Source organism: Sus scrofa, chromosome 1 (assembly GCF_000003025.6).
Source record: "Sus scrofa isolate TJ Tabasco breed Duroc chromosome 1, Sscrofa11.1, whole genome shotgun sequence".
In the NCBI taxonomy this organism is placed as follows: domain Eukaryota; kingdom Metazoa; phylum Chordata; class Mammalia; order Artiodactyla; family Suidae; genus Sus; species Sus scrofa.
This window is the reverse complement of record NC_010443.5, coordinates 218,478,174-218,495,983: the sequence shown is the minus strand read 5'-3', so window position 1 is coordinate 218,495,983 and position 17,810 is coordinate 218,478,174. Positions and strand designations below refer to the sequence as shown.

Sequence of the window (17,810 nt, the reverse complement as noted above, 5' to 3'; positions counted from 1 at the left end):
TCCTAAGAAACTCAGAAAAAATATTACTGGAAACTAAAGCTTATGTTCATTCAAAGTAAAACCAACTTATTTACTATTACCTTCCCCAAACTTCAGAAATATATATATATATATATATATATATTTGCATTTTAGGGCCACACTTGCAGCATGAGGAAGTTCCCAGGCTAGGGGCTGAATTGGAGCTACAGCTGCTGGCCTACACCACAGCCACAGCAACACAGGATCTGAGCCGCATCTGCGACCTACACCACAGCTCACGGCAAAGCCAGATCCTTAACCCACTGAGTGAGGCCAGAGACCAAACCCGCATCCTCATGGTTCCTACTTGGGTTTGTTAACCACTGAGCCACGAAGGGAACTCCCACTTCAGAAATAATTTTGCTTAGTTATTCAAGTTATAGTTTCCTTTACCAAAAAAAAAAAAAAAAACCCAAAAAACAAAGAAAACAAAAAAAACCCTGTATGTTAGTCTGTACTACAGTTTACCTCTGCTAGTGACGATATACAAAGTTACCCTGATTTACAAATGGGACGATGCCTCTTTAAACTCTGTTATCTTAATAAACAGTTTTATTTAAGAATCACTTTTCCCCTTACATTTCAAGCACTCTCTTCTAATGTATAATTTTTCTTTGTTTTTCTTCTTTAATCCTACTATTTCAAAAATGCTGAAAATTGCTAATAATAAGAAAGCACAGATGTAATAGAAGCCAAAGCTTATCAATACTTAATAACCCAGAAACATCAAGAAGTAAAGGGAGAAAGAAAAAAAAAATCATGGCTTTAGTTAGTTACATAGATTCGTGAGAAACAGCCTGACCAACTTGTAAACCAAAAATTAAAAGCCCTGTATATTATTATTTTCAGTTTTGAGGCCAACCTTTCATCACCCATTAAAATTATACCTTATAGAAATAAAAGATAATCTTTTAAAACAAACTTTAAATGTTATAAGATGAAAAATGATACTTTTTTATTTAATAAAAACTCTGTACCTCTTCCCCTATCCAACAACTAATATACCAATTATAATGTGAATTTGGGTGAGTTTAATTTTTTAAAGGCTGCTAAATCAACTGATTTGAAGAATCTGGTTTTCCTCACAGGCTGGGATGGGAATGGTTGTCCGGGCCTTCATACTACTATACTGCTACTAATTAAAACCAAAATCAAAGCCACAAACTGGCTAATTATCTTTTTTGAGCTTAGTACCTAATTCCTACTTTCTAATATTTTTGCCTTTCTTCTAGGAAATAATTTAGTTTGCATTTTCTAAGCAATCAGATTTTTAAAAGTAGTCCTCAATTTTACCATCAATTCATTGTATATATTTTTAAAAGACTTGAAAGTACCAGCAATTTAAAAAAATTGATCGCTTGCTTCATGTGTTCTTCAGACTTAATATTCATTTATTTACTTAGGTATTTATTAATTTATTTTCCCAGCCATCAAGACTGGAGAGTTGACAGGAAATTTACAGAGAACTAGGCAAAAAGCTCAAAACTGACTTTTCCTCTAGACTTTTTTTCTTTCCTTTTTTTAAAACATTGATTCATTGAGGTGACACAAAAGTAGTTTAAATTTGGGTTGCTTTTTAGATATCCTGTTGCTTAGCATATGTCTAAGGCAAACTTTCAGATTTTATTTATTTATTAAAGATAAAATATTAAGTATTCATGTCTACTGAACACAACATTATGACCAATAGCTCAAAATTATCACTTAACAAACTTAACTCAGATTGGTAAAGATATTTCAAAAAAAAATTTTATGTAACTGCAGGCTTCTAGGAAAGTTGCAAGAGTTACACAAAATATTCCCAAATTATCATTTCTCCAGATTTATCTGTCTGACATTTTACTACATTGATTTAATCATGTTTTCCTTTTCTTAAGGTTCTGAATTTACTGATGTTCATACTTAGGGTCTGGATTTAGAGAGGGCTTTAGGAAGTTCAAAGTTGATAATTATATTATTTGCTAGGTATTTTGCTCAAGTAGTCCTTTATACTCTAAGTATACTTGTTTCATTAGCTTTGCTTGTAGGATCTTCAAAAATGTATTGCAATCCATAGAACTAAAATTAATCCTTCTTGACATCAAGTAAATAATGTTCTTCGCCTTGAGACTGCCATGTTTAGTACTGCTATACCAGTGGGACATACCATTTAAGTTATAATTCATCTGACTGCTTGCTCTATTTCTGTAGGGTGGGGCTTAGAAGCTCATGATCTGAGGTCAGATGTCTTGGGTTTGACTCTCAGATAAAAAATCATGGCTGATGGAAGGTATAATTAGTTAAACTTTGGGTTTAATAAATTTAGCACTGAGCTACTGGACACTCAGGACAAAAAGAGTGGCTCCAATTTGCTCTCACTAGGAAGAAAAGACACTTTGTGAGTTTGTAAGGGCTGTAAGAAGAATGAAACATCCAGTATCTCAGCAGAAAAGGCTTTGACTGATATCAACATAATTGTTTTTAAGAAAATAAAGTACCATTCAAAAAAATAAAAAAGAAAAAAGAAAAGAAAATAAAGTACCATTCAATGTATGTATATTTTTTAAATCAGCCCTGGATAAAATGGAGGGCAAAATGATTATTTTTTCATTGACTGAAAAGTTAAATATTCCATGAAAATAACCTTATGATATGCTTGTTTAATACAGGCATTGAACATTGAAGAATTTTAATGAATAATTCATCTGGCTACAAAGGAGTCCAGGAAAGGAGAGTCTCAACTTGTGAACCACATTTCCCTAGAGGTTCCACAAAAGCATCTCAGGAGCTGCTGTTGGGGTAGGAGAAATGAACAAGACCCACATCCTTTTTCTTCCACACACAAGGATTCAGTCCAAAGAGCTCAAATTTTTATATTGTTTAGTATATTTTGTCAGTATAAACTGAGCACTTACTTGCTCAGCATTTTTTGGGTCCCTTGAAAGAAGACTTTCAAAAAAAGAATCAGTTGGTAAAAGACAGCACAAACATATCCAACTCTCAAAAGAAATATAACATCAATCCCACACAACATACATTTTGTAATTACTACCTCAGAGCACACTTCTCAAATGTTAAGCACTGGACCAAATAACTTATCCAAAGCAAGTTATTTAAAATCTTTGAGCCTTGGTTTCCTCACCTATAATAAGACCACCTACCCTTGAGCAGTTCTTACAAGCTTTAGAAATAATAAGCCAAGCATCAGGCACAAGGAATGGCACACAAAAGGTGCTCAGTAGATGGCAACTACCATTATTATGATTCATTACTGCAACCAGATTTATGACAAAGCTGGATGGTGGACAGCTTAAAACTGAAAATTATTGAAAACCTAACTAGCTTATATTGCTCCACGAGAAGTCACCTTATACTCTATGTCACCTCTCACCACTCATCTCTCCTAGTCTTTCTTCCACTCAGTTCAACCCTGTTTCAGTTCCAAAAACCCATCACATTCTCTCTCATGCCAGGTGTTCACAAACACTTCCTTCAAAACTAGTTCCTTTCATTCCCTCACTGGTCACCTCTACTCTTCAAATCTTTAACAGTCAGTCCCTCTGGAAACACTTCCTTGACCAGCTTAGACCACAAATAATATTTATTTGGACCTTAAAGTTTCTTTTTCTTTCAGATGTGCAGTGCAAGGATACTGAGCTATATATTGAGATATATTACACTGAGAATATATTTTTAGCACAGATAAAGAATTCCTTTGTTTGGCTTTGGCAAAGAGGAAAGGTACTCTTTTTAAATGACATTCCAATTTGTTCAAATTATACGTAAATCAAAGGGCCAGTTATCCTAAAGTTTTCTACTTTCTACTCATATGAAAAATTTTATAGGACAAACTAAACTTTAACAATTTAATAAAAAGTGTTGATGTTGAAAAACTGACAGTTTGATAAGCAAATTCATTATTCACAGGAAATATTATATATCTCTAAGAACAAAATTATAGACTCCACTAAAATAAGTCTACAAAACTAAGTGACTTCTTGAAGAAGAAAAATTTCTTCAGTTCAACTTTGGGAGGTCCTTTGGAATAGCTGCATTAAATAAACAGTTTAAGCCTCTTCTAACTAAAAATCCAAATTTAAGTCAAGCAAGCTAAGATAATAATACATTATTCTCACCTTAATTTCTTTAAGTTATACCACCACACCAAACTTGGTCCAAAATTATTATATTTTATGACCTAAATAAAATACTGGACTTGTTCTTCAACTCTACTGAAAAAACATCTGGCATTTCTCTAATCACTATGGTGACTGTACTGGCTGACTGACCATCCAAGGTGAAAGACAGCAATCCTGCCCCTGCCTCAAACCAAACCGGTGTCCCCTCTGACCTAAAGCCTGAGTTTCAATAATTCACAATCTGAAGCAATACAAAGAAAGACCACAGGTTCTTGCTTATTAAAGAAAATGGAAACAACTGGTTTTAAGACTAAAACAGCTGCAGAGGGTAAGTTACTTGACAATGACAGCAAAGAGAGAGGGCCAAAGACCAATTCTTATAGATAAGAAGACCAACTCCCCACCAAATTTTCCATTAGAGAGTCAGATAATATTACCACTAACACTGATAATAATAAGATTAATTAAAATAATAATAGTAAAAATAATAAATTTACTAAAGGCTAATTTTATATTGGGTAATATTATAAATTATTTAATAAATACATCATTTAATATTTTTATCTAAGAATAAGCTAGACATTATTATCCTTATTTTATACATTAGGATACTGAATATCAGAAAGCTAATTATTTGTCCAAAGTCATACAGCTAGAAAGAGCTAGAACCAGGATTTGAACCCATCCCTTCTAACTATGAATCTCATTCTCTTAACCTCTACAAAATCGGATTTACCTGGTGAAATAGCCCTCAAAGAAATAAAAAGGGAAAACAAAAATCCATGCAAAAAAAGAAGCATGGCAATCAACAGTATCAAATGTCAAAGGAAAATCCAGAAAGGTCTTAGAGAAAAATAATGGATTTAGCTGTGTCCAGAGTACATAGTATCCATAGTTGTATGGGTAGCACCCAAATTTCACAGGATTAAGAAGTGGTTAGAGAAGAGGGAAATGTAGTAGACAAGTATAGATGTCTCTATCAAGAAAATTAGCAGTGAGAGAATACATAAAGAAATATGTCAACTGAAGAGGGAAAATACTAGGGAGGAGGCACTTGTAAAGACACCATAAATAGGTCATCAGGCTCAACCTCCCACAAGAAGTTCTTAGGCAACATTGTTCCACAGCTCTCCGTCCCAGCCTTCTCACCTCCTTGAGCAATTCCCTGATTTCACTTGAGCTCTTCCATGCTTCTCTCCACACAAAATTCCCTTTTCTAGTTTGTTTCTCTTGTGAACTCCAACATTGCCTTCAACACACAGCTCAAAGGTCTCATCCTTGGTGAAGACATCACTGACCTTCATTCCCAAGAATAATTTCCATCTTTACTCCTAAGGTACTTTAATTCTATAACAATTTTATCTTCCTCAAAAGTTGGTTTCCTACAATAAGGTATCAAATTGAATTACCTTTGAAACCTCAGCATTTAACAATGCCTAGCTTATTCCTCTTAAAATACAGTATCTAGAACTGATCATAATTGTCTAAATCTAGATGAGAAAATATTTTAAAAATGACTTAACATAGAATCAAAGAATATTACTACCAAACTATTTAAAAAGGAACTCTTATTTTTATAACTATTCAGTACAGATGGTCAACTAAAGAGACTTCATATTGGATTAGCACAGTACAATTTATTTCAATTGTAAATCAGCATGTTCCTTCAAAACACCTTACATTTTTACATTGGATACTAAAAATTAGCAGTTCTGGTTCTAAAAATAAGTATGTTCTTCAAGAGCTAAAATCACTGTCTTTTAAAAAAGTATTTTTACAAAAGACATGCAACTGGAACTCATTTAAAAATGTAACCCCATCTTTTAGGATGTCTGCCACAGTCTTAATTATGAAAACACTCTTCCCTTAGGGAACCAAGCCAATGAGAATCAAGCCTCAAATAAGAGCAAAGCAGAGAAAAATGTCTTTGTTTCTGCTGATTATATCAGATAATGGTCTGAAAGAGAAGAATTCTATTCATGTCCATTGAAGCTAGAATGCACAAAAAGCAAATCTCTTGACCCTGAACAGAGGAAAGACAAAGCCAAGAACGACAGAGTTGACTACTCCAGGCTTAGGTCTCCAAGCTAGCAAAGCATCCCATTTAAAACACTATTGATCACATTTTGACCCAACAGAACATCCTGTTATGGATTTAACATTGTATAGGCAATCATTTTTCCCCCCTTAATCACAGTTGATTGCTTCCACCAAAAGAACTTTCTCATGGGTATACTACTAATTATCATGGCTTCCTTCTGCTTGTGATGATTTACTACACACAGGAATATGGCAAACAGAAGAGAGGACAGAAATAACCGACTATTGAAGCTGTGACCTAATGTGAGGAAGTCAGGAGCGTTCATATCTAACTTCAGTTCCTAAAATCCATCTCTTAAAGGTTGTGACATCATTTTAAAAATACCCATAATAAATAGATCTACTGGACAAGATTCATTTAAAACTTACCCTTCTTGAAGACTGGCCTTTGCCTAGAATCTAATTGGCAATTCCATTTGGATCTGCTTCACCCACAAAATATCATTTATCTTCTTGAGCACAGGGATAACATGCTCATTCTACACGATATACCATAACTTACACAGAAATGCTAAATATGTGATATATTGATAACTAGCCAAAGAGAAAGACTATGACTACATAGTTATTACATTCATTTTGATATCTCAAATAATGGACAGAGTCAGTGCCTAAATAGGTATTTTATTTATACATATATATTTTTAGATTTTTACTTATAAGAACATATATATTTGTATCTGAATATAATTTTGAAATGAGCATTCATCACATAAAAAGAGGTTTGAATGTCACTGTTACATACCAAAGATTCACAAGAAACACACAGTCCCTGGGCAGAAAGAGGTCAATATTCAGTCTCTGATTTTAAAATAATTTGAATAAAGCTGACAGCATCTTTGAAAAATATATTTCTTTGAGCTCAAAGAGAAGCCCCTCAAGCACAGGGCTCCACTGTACCTGGGGTGTTATGTTTAGAAGGAGCAGTATAGAGACAACACATGGGCACACTCTGAAAGAGAAGATGTGTCCTAGTTCAAGCAAATGTGAAAACAGACAGATTAGAGAGAGAAGAAGTATAGTTGGCAGGCCAATTAAAACTTGGGAAACGTGAATGGGAGAAAATCTTCTTGGGGTTCTGGTTCACAATGGTTTAGGAATTACCCTCAATGTCGGCAGCATCTGTGAAATATTTGGATTCCAATATTAAAACAGGAATAAATGTTCTGATTTGACTAGGTTCTAACCTTGAAAAGAACCTAAATGGTGGCCTATGGGAGAGAACAGAATGGTAGGAATATATTTTCCTTTTATCCCTATCCTGGACTCAGTTCTAGGGCAAGAAGGGTTAGAAGACCGCTTAGATTTAGGCATAAAATGACCAACTTGAAGAATTATCTACAAGAAACTCAATGAAGGGGGAGGAAGGTAGAACAGCACATTTCTAGTCATATTTGATAGAGACCTACTACTACAAAAAGCCTTTTATAAATATGACAGGATAAATAATATTAAAATTTTAGTTTCTAATCAAGATAGTGAACTTGAATATTTTTATAGATTTTATTGACTTGGGCAACAATGTCCTTATTGTAAGGTGAGACTTTATGGTTTATTGTAAAATAATGAAAAATTGCAAACATAGGACATTTGATAAAGAATTATATATTAAGACTTTGCAATCTTTGCTCAGAGTTCTCAATTCCTGAACCAGATTTTCCGAAGAAAGGTGACAAATTGATTCTTGAGCTCATACAGAATAAATGAAAAACCACAGCAATAATTCTATAATCAACATTTTATTTGGTACTTATTATAGAGTGAAAGTAGAACCTTTAGGGCTTTGGAGAAATAAACCTATAAATTAGGATCTCAAAATGTTCTGGTTTCTCAACATTTCCATAAGATTACATATCTCAACATTAAAAAAAAATAGCTATAAGCTTTCTCTTTACATCCAAATGCCAAATCAAGGACTAAATGAAAAGTTTAATCAAAAGAAATAACTATTTTTGACATCAATGTCATGATTTCAACATCCATCATGGGTCAGTGACAAGAGCTAGAAGCTTTTAAAGGCATCCTGACACAGTCTGAAAACTCAAAATGACATCACCATATTAACAGTATAAAGATTATAGGCATGTTAGAGCAGTAAGAATTTACCATAGCATCTATCTCATCTGTTACATCCCATAACCACAGGGATACTGTTACAATACACCAGGAAACTTCAAACATGTCACTATCCCAGAGGAAAGGAAATGAAGGGTAAGGAAAGAAAGAAAGAGAGAGAGAAAGACAGAAGTAGAGAAAGAGAGAAAAAGAAAAAGAAAGAGAAAGGGAAAGAAAGAAAGGAAAGGAAAGGAAGGGGGAAAATCCTTCCAAATAAGCCTGGAAGGACAACATAATAGGCATTTCCAGGCATATATCACAATAACCCATTATATGAAATAAAACACTCTGTTGACAAAACAAAAACAAAAGTTCTTAACATCTTTGCTTAGTGTAAGAGGACAAAGTTGTCAACTGCCTTGAGTGTCAGAGAGGAAAGAGCTAACTAAAGGAACTGAAAAACATGCCTGTTGGGAATGAGCCATATGGCATATCACAAAGTTTTCCAAAGTGTGTTCCATGTGTACATGAGATTATTTTTAATAAAGACACAAATAGACTATGTGTACATATGTATAATCTTCCATTTTTGGCTGGTGATATTGATTTTCCACTTCTGGTAGAAACTCAAAAAAAAAAAAAAAAAGAAAAGAAAAAGAAAAATGGTAGTTCCCGTCATGGTGCAGTGGAATCAAATCTGACTATGATCCATAGGGATGTAGATTTGGTCCCTGGCCTCACTCAGTGGGTTAAGGATCCAGTGTTGCTATGAGCTATGGTGTAGGTCTCAGACATGTTTGGATCTTGTGTTGCTGTGGCTGTGGTGTAGGCTAGCAACTACAGCTCCAATTTGACCCCTAGCTTGGGAACGTCCATATGCTATAGGAGTGGCCCTAAAAAGAAAAAAAGAAAAAAAGGAACTCAGTTATTTGGTTTTACATAAATATTTATGTGGAAAAAAGGTGATTCTAGTTAAGAGGCAATCAGTTCTCCTCCACCAGCTCTGTGCAATGAGGTGACTGGCCTTCCTTAACTGTGGTGAAAGTTTGGAGGATTTTTCTCTGGTGTGATCTCTGCACTGAGGAACACCAAGTCTGAGTGACACCATATTGAAAAGAAGAAGGAGTCAGTGAATTGGTGCAAGAAATACTTAACTCTCTTCACCCACTCAGTTCACTAGGCAGCTAATTAAGCATTCAGCCACCAGGCAGGAAGCTGGAGAAGTCATCCTTAAAAACATGACAAGTCCAAGAGGAAAGACAAGAGTACTAAATATCAGAAGGTCCCCAGTTAAAAAGCCCAGTCAGATGACTCTATATTGAAGTCAACAAAATCCACTTATGCATTCAAAGCAGCCTTTTATCTCCAAATTTTAAAATATGAATAAAGACCTAAATATTATCAGACACCTGAGAAAACCTTCTAATATGAAAGAAAGATTCACCCCAAAAAAGATAAAAACTGCTTGAAAGAAACAAATTACATATGGAGAAGAAAATTCCAACAACTTAAAAAATTAATATTTTCAGAGAGAGAAAAAATATATTCAGGAAATAAAACAATGTCATAAAAAAGAACACATACAGAATTTTTTTAAAAGCTCTTGAAAGTTAAAACTATGATGGTAGAAATGAAAAGTAATAGGTGGGCTGAAAGATGAAACAGAAACTGGAACCAAAAAGTCCAGAAAGTGAAAAAGGAGAAAAAAGAAGGGAGATAATCATAAATGAAAAAATTGAAGAAAATTTTTCAGAATTGGAAAGCATGAATGTCCAGACTGAAAAGGCCCATCAAGGTTCCAACATAATGTATGAAAGCAGGCTGGCACCAGAGCATATCAACATGAAGTTTCAAGAAACTGGGATTTAAAACATGAGAGAAAAAAAAATATCACATACAAAGGATCAGAAATCAAAACAGTTTTTGACTTTTCCATAGCAATCCTACAAACGAGAAGACAATGGAGGAATTCCTTCAAAAAAAAAATTCTTTTTTAAATGGGCACACCCAGGGCATATGTAAGTTCCCAGGCCAGGGAATAAATATGAGCCACAGCAACATTGGAGTCTTTAACCCACCACACCGGGCCAGGGATCAAACCTACACCTGCACAGCTACCCAAGACACTGCAGTCAGATTCTTAACCCACTGTACCACAGTAAGAACTCCTCCACCAAAATTCTGAAGAAAATGATATCCAGCCCAAAACTCTGTACCATCCAACTACCAAACAACTATGAAGGTAGAATAAATTCCCTCTTACACACAAGATCTCAAAAATCTACCATTTCTTAGGAAGTTACTATAATTTGTGCTTGAGCAAATCAAGAAAGAGTTTAAGACATTATAGTAGGAAACAGGAAAGACAATATAAGAGAGAAGAGGAAGCTACCATGATGTTGACAAAGGGAGTTCCCAGGAAGGGAACTAAGCAAAGTGCTTCCACTCTAGACTGGAACAGGTCAGAGTGTACCAAGAGACTTCTCTGAGAAGAGAGACTACTCTCACCACTTTTATGCAACATAGTTTTGAAAGTCCTAGCCCTGGCAATCAGAAAAGAAAAAGAAATAAAAGAAATCCAAATTGGAAAGGAAGAAATAAAATTCTCACTGTTTGTAGATGACATGCTACATCCCAGAGATCCCAGAGATGCTACCAGAAAACTATTAGCTCATCAATGAATTTACTAAGTTGCAGGTAATAAAATTAATACACAGAAATCTACTGCATTTTTAAACACTAACAATGAAAGATCAAAAAGAAATTAAGATAACAATCCCATTTACCATCACATCAAAAAGAATAAAATACCTAGGAATAAACCTACAGAAAAAGTCAAAAGACCTGTACTATGAAAACTAGAAGGCTGATGAAAGAGATCAAGATGGCATGAACAGATGGAAAGATAGATATACCATGCTCTTGGATTGGAAGAATAAATATTGTCAAAATGACCTATCCAAGGCTATCTACAGATTCAATGCAATCACTATCAAATTACCAACGACACTCTTCCCAGAACTAGAACAAAAAAATTTTTAATTTGTGTGGAAACACAAAAGACCCCATACAGCAAAAGCAATATTGAGTAAAGAAAAATCAGGCTCCCTGACTTCAGACTAAACTACAAAGCTACAGTCATCAAAACAGTATGGTACTGGCACAAAAACAAAAATAGAAATCAATGGAACAGAATAGAAATTCCAGAAATAAATGCACACGCCTATGGTCAACTAATCTCCAAAACAGGAGGTAAGAATATACAATGGAGAAAAGACAGTTTCTTCAATAAATGGTGCTGGGAAAACTGGACAGCTACGTGTAAAAGAATGAAATTGGAATGCACTCTAACACTATACACAAAAATAAACTCAAAATGGATTAAAGATCTAAATATAATACTATAAAACTCTTAGAGGAAAATATAAACAAAACCACTTTTTGACATAACTCATATCAATTTCTTCTCAGATCCACCTCCTAGCATAATGAAAATAAAAACAAAAATAAACAAATGGGACCTAATTAAATCTAAAAGTTTTTGCACAGCAAAGCAAACCATAAACAAAATGAAAAGACAATCCACTGAATGGGAGAAAATCTTTGCAAATGAAGCAACTGACAAGGGATTAATCTCCAAAAATATACAAACAACTCATACATATCAATATCAAAAAACGAACAAACTAGTTAGAAAATGGGCAAGATCTAAATAGACATTTCTTCAAAGCAGACATACAGATGGCCAAAAAACACATGAAAAGGTGCTCAACATTGCTAATTATTACAGAAATGCAAATCAAAAGTACAATGAGGTATCCCCTTAAACCAGCCAGAATGGCCATTATAAAAAACAAAACAAAACAACAATAAACCCTGGAGAAGGTGCAGAGAAAAGGAACTCTCTTACACTGTTGGTGGGAATGTAAATTTGTACACCCACTATGGAAAACAGTATGGAGGTTCCTCAAAAAACTAAAAAAGAGAACTACTGTATGATCCTTTACTCCTGGGCATCTATTGAGGAGAAAATCATAATTTGAAAAGGTACATGCACCCCAATGTTTGGCACTATTCACAACAGCCACGACATAGAAGCGACGTAAATGTCCATCAACAGAGGAATGGATAAAGATGTGGTGCATGTATACAAAGAAATATTACATAGCCATAAAAAGAAGGAAATAATGCCATTTGCAGCAACAGGGATGGACCTAGATATTATCATTCTAAGTGAAATGAGTCAGACAGAAAGACAAAAACATCATATAGGAGTTCCCATCATGGCTTAGCAGAAACAAATCCGACTAGGAACCATGAGGTTGCTGGTTCGATCCCTGGCCTTGCTCAGTGGGTTAAGGATCCGGCATTGCCATGAGCTGTGGTAGAGGTCACAGACGTGGCTCAGATCCTGCATTGCTGTGGCTGTGGTGTAGGCTAGCAGCTACAGCTCCGATTAGACCCCTAGGCTGGGAATCTCTGTATGCCGAGGGTGCAGCCCTAAAAACACAAAAGACGAAAAAAAGACCAAAAAAAATCATATATTGCTTACATGTGGAATCTAACAAAAGGATACAAATTAAGTTATCTCCAGAAAAGAAACAGACTAACCGACTTTGAAAACAAACTTAAATTACCCAAGAGGAAAGGGGGAAGAGTAAGGAGGGATGGACTGGGAGTTTGGGATTGGCATATGCACACTGGTATGTAGAAAGACTAGCCAACAAGGACCTACTACGTACCACAGAGAACTCTACCCAATATTCTGTGATACTCTATATGGGAAAAGCATCTGAAAATGAATGGATATGTGTACTTGTATAAGTGAATCACTTTGTGGTACAGCAGAAATTATCACGACATTGTAAATCACATATACTTCAATAAAAATTTTAAAAATGAAGAAAAAATTAGGTGGACAATCATTAATTCCTGTGAAAATAATGAGTTTTACAAACAAGAAAGGTAGTCACAGTTCACTATCTACAAAGACTTGAACAGTATCTATACATCCTGGGAATGTAAGTATTCGATAATGATCTACCAAAATTAAAACATAATGATTAGATTGAAACGTGAAATTTTTGTAGGTCTCAAATTGCATATAGTACAACTTAGCATCTCAGAAGCACAGAAGATGGGATAAAGGGTGTTGATGGGGGGTGTTAAGTACTACAGAAAAAGTGTGTGATAAGAAAATATTTAAAACTAAAAAAAAATCAAGAAACAGTAAAATAAATACTCTTTTTGAAGACAGAGTAAATATCAAAATAATAGGTAAGTAGATGCAAAAGGAGTTGCCTCTGATGAGGAGCAGAGGGAGGACGACTGCTTTTTTAATTTTTTTAAATTAATTAACATATTTTGTCTTTTTGCCTTTTCTAGGGCTGCTCCCGCAGCATATGCAGGTTCCCAGGCTAGGGATCTAATCAGAGCTGTAGCCACCAGCCTACACCAGAGCCACAGCAATGCAGGGTCCGAGCCGCGTCTGCAACGTGGGATCCGAGCTGCATCTGCAACCTACACCACAGATCACGGCAACGCCAGATCCTTAACCCACTGAGCACGGCCAGGGATCAAACACGCAACCTCATGGTTCCTAATCGGATTCATTAACCACTGAGCCATGACGGGAGCTCCAGGACTGCTTTTTTAAAATAATAAACTCTTTCACTCTTTATATTATTTTATATACTTTATCAGACCTGTAGTAAATATCTGATGACATGTAAGTTCAATAAAAAGAAACTGTTTTCTAAAAAGAAAAGAAGGCCAGAAAGAAAAAAGGAAAGGGGGGAAATGAAAAGAGGGAGGGATTAAGAAAACACAGAGAGTCCAGAAGAGAGGGCCAGATAAACACATCATGGACATTTTAAGATCTCAAGGGGCCACTTTCTGGAGATGGAAACATGACCTCCACACACTGCTGTAGAGATAGGCCCTCACAAGCCCATTCTGCTTCCACAAATGACACAAAAACTAAAGCAGAATGAGTATAATGTTCAACATTTGCTTAATATTGGTGGATTTTTATCTTTTTAAAATTATATAACATTGTCTCAATTGTTCTCTACTTGCTCTTTGGATGATATGTCATAAACTACCCTTTTCTGAATAATGTTCAGAGACATGAAATAGGTGATGACATCAATAATATCAGAGTGTTGTAGAGAACAGAAAGAAGAATGTGCTAAAATATTTTTTAATAAAATTTTTAAAAAACCATTGCTTCAGATATCTTTAATTACACTGAGAGTCAAAGACCCTTCTCTGTGATTCTAGCACTCTCTCTGCCCACTCCACTTTCATCTCCTGAAATAAAATCTTGATTCCTTCTATGATTTAGGAAAAGTTATTCCTCTCCCTAATGACTGACTTACAATCGCGAAAGCAGTATATGCTAAAGAATTTCTTCGATACTGAGAAATTACAGGCAAAGCTCATGATAATGCTTTATGACATGATCTTTCTCATTTATTTCTTCACCACTGTTTAGAAGAAATGACAGGCCAATGTGTTTAGAATCCAAAGGGAGAACTATTAACTGGCACGAATAGCACTATTTTGTCAGTATCCTTCCAAAACAAACCAAGTGTCTCAAGTATGAATAAGCCCTATAGTAAACATATGATGATGAACTCATTCTCAATTTTTTAAATGGATGAGTCAGATCTCCAGATCTTTAAGACAGTTTAGTTTTAATTAAACAGTATTTATCCGTCACCATAATGGCCCAGCACTTTCCAAAGTATCACAAAAGCAAAATCCCTGCCCATAAAGTACATGCATTCTCTCCTTTATTAAGTACTAGGTAGCAGTACTTAATAAAGCCGATTATTTAAAAATATGATAGCTGATTTTTCAATATGAAATAAATAAGATGTGATAAAGAACAACAAGGAGTTCCCATTGTTGCTCAGCAGGTTAAAAACCCAACTAGTATCCATGAGGATGCAGGTTTGATCCCTGGCCTCACTCAGTGGGTTAAGGATCCGGGGTTGCTGCAAGCTTTGACGTAGGTTGCAGAAGTGGCTCATATCTGGCTTTGCTGCAGCTGTGGTGTAGGCAGCTCGCAGCCAGGCAGCTATGGCTCCAAATGGACCACTAGCTTAGGACCTTCCTTATGCCTTGGGAGGGTGTGGCCCTAAAAAGACAAAGAAAAAGAAAAAAGAACAATAATGGGGGAAAAGGAGGAGAAAACCCAGTTAGGGTGGTCCAGTCAGAAACAAATGCTCTCTTTAGGACCTCAGAGGCTCTTTCAGATAAAGATTAGAGTTTGAGTATTTATCTTTGTATCCCTAAAGCCTAGCAGAGAAAGCACCTGGCTCATCCAGGAAATACTCAAGAAATATTTGCTGACTTAACCTAAGAACTGAACAAGGCTTATTTTAGCACCCATTTTTCCAGAAATGATTATCTGAGTCATTTTGGGGCACAGCTACATTGAAGAGGCAGCACAATGGAAGGCACAGCCACAGCATCTTCTCTGAGAACAGCAGCTCCTTACCTGTTGTTGTACTGGTACTTGCTGTACCACCTGCGTAGGCACTGCTGCTTGACTAGCCACAGATGTCTGTAAAGTCACTGTCGAACCTGTGTCTGAACCGGTCTCTGATGTCTGCATGATGGTCTCTGAAATTTATTCAAATAAAAAAGAAAGTTTAAAATGTTCTCCTTATATGACTAGCTGTATTATATTTGTTCCTAATATCCTATACTGAGACTAATCTTCAACTCCCAGAATACCTTTTATTCCACACAACATACTCTTATGATATTCCATGCATGTTTATAGTCACTTTCAAAGTAAATACGGAAAATTACTGATCTACACTTTAAAAAAAACAAAACATTAGTATCCCTTATCTTAATACTATACAGGTTGAACTCCATCAAAATCTACCTTCCTTAACTCTTTTCTGTTATGAAATGTTTCAATCACATTATAAACTATAGTCATATTATAAATTAGGTCAAGATACTCAATTCCTAAGTCCTAAATGGATGCAAATACGTCATAAACTGTACTTTCTAGACACTTATAAATTATAGGATGTCATTGGAGGTGTACAATTTAGAATAAATTGTTTCTGAGGTCCCTTCCAACTTTCAGACTTATTATTCACTTATTTTTTAAAAATTAGGAGTTCCCATCATGGTGCAGTGGAAACAAATCTGACTAGGAACCACGAGGTTGCAGGTTTGACCCCTAACCTCGCTCAATGGGTAAAGGATCTGGCATTGCCATGAGCTGTGGTATAAGTTGCAGACATGGTTTGGATCCTGCATTGCTATGGCTGTGGCATAGGCCAGCAGCTGTAGCTCTGATTCGACCCCTAGCCTGGGAACCTCCATATGCAGCGAGTGCAGCCTTAAGAAGCAAAAAAAAAAAAAAATAATAATTAATGTGCATCCAAAGACCAACTGATACACCCTAAACTTAGCCAAATGATCAAGTTCATCAGTTTTCTTCTCTGTGGTATGGTATGGTACTAAAACTGAAGTTCAATTACATTCTTACACAAAGACAGCCAAACATCAATAACATTTAATATTTTGAAAAATGAGGACCATTATTATATAAATAAGATTTTTAAACAAAGACATGAAATTTTACCTTCCCTCACAATTCAACATGGCACATTTTTCAGTCCCCTTGTACCTGACGTACTAACACAGGATTAAATTTTATAGCATGAAATTTAACAAGTATGATTTCTTAGAGCTCCTGGCCCTAATATTCCCTTTTGTTACCTATACAATCAATAGAATAAATATTAATTTCTTTGCTACTGAGCAGGGATGAGAATTCTAATTTTCTTTCCTGGGGGGAGAAACAATATTTAATTGGCAGCCTAAGAAAAATACTGCATTATGGTTTAAATCTGTCAATAGTACAGTGAATTTTAATTTTCCCTAAGAAAATTCTGCAAGATTATTCAGTTATTTCAAGTAGAAAATTAACCCCCTCAGCATCTTTTTTTACAACATGACCCCTTCCAATTTTTTTCCCAAACCTTTTCTACTATCTCACGTAGTTTTAGAAAAGGACCTCTGAAGATATGTTATATACACTTATTTCATAAATGAGAAAACTAAAGCCCAGAGAGGTTAAAAGATTCGCTCAAGGTGACAGGAGTTGAGATGTGACTAGGCCTTTTCACTTTGAACCTTTGCTTACTTTTCTCTCTAGACCTTGACATTGGCATCCATCACTTTGGGTGATTGACTATTCTTATTCTATCATTTGTCAAAACCCTAGAGCAGCACAAAAAAAACCTTAGCACATACAAAAAATATAGCAGTAAATCTAACATCGATAGAGTATCCAACATATGCTAAGTCCTCTTCTAAATGCTTTACCTGTGAATTCATAAATAATTTACTCAATGTAACAATTCAGTGTGGTTGGTATGATTGTAATCTCCAGGTACAGATGAGTAACTTCAGACACACAGAGTGAAGGTAGTTAGAGTCTTAAAAAATAGAAGGAAAGTGATGGAAACTGTGGCCACA

The 17,810-nt window shown here is 35.3% G+C and overlaps 1 protein-coding gene across 8 annotated transcripts in view; it reads right to left on the bottom strand.

The window, feature by feature from the left end:
• Positions 1-17,810, bottom strand: part of RFX3 (regulatory factor X3) — a 306,963-nt gene that overhangs the window by 151,406 nt on the left and 137,747 nt on the right. For all 8 annotated transcript variants that reach the window (XM_021064195.1, XM_021064186.1, XM_021064169.1 and 5 more), the window contains one exon: positions 15,802-15,926. In XM_021064195.1, the coding sequence (XP_020919854.1) occupies positions 15,802-15,926 (125 nt within the window). The remainder of the gene's footprint in view (positions 1-15,801; positions 15,927-17,810) is intronic.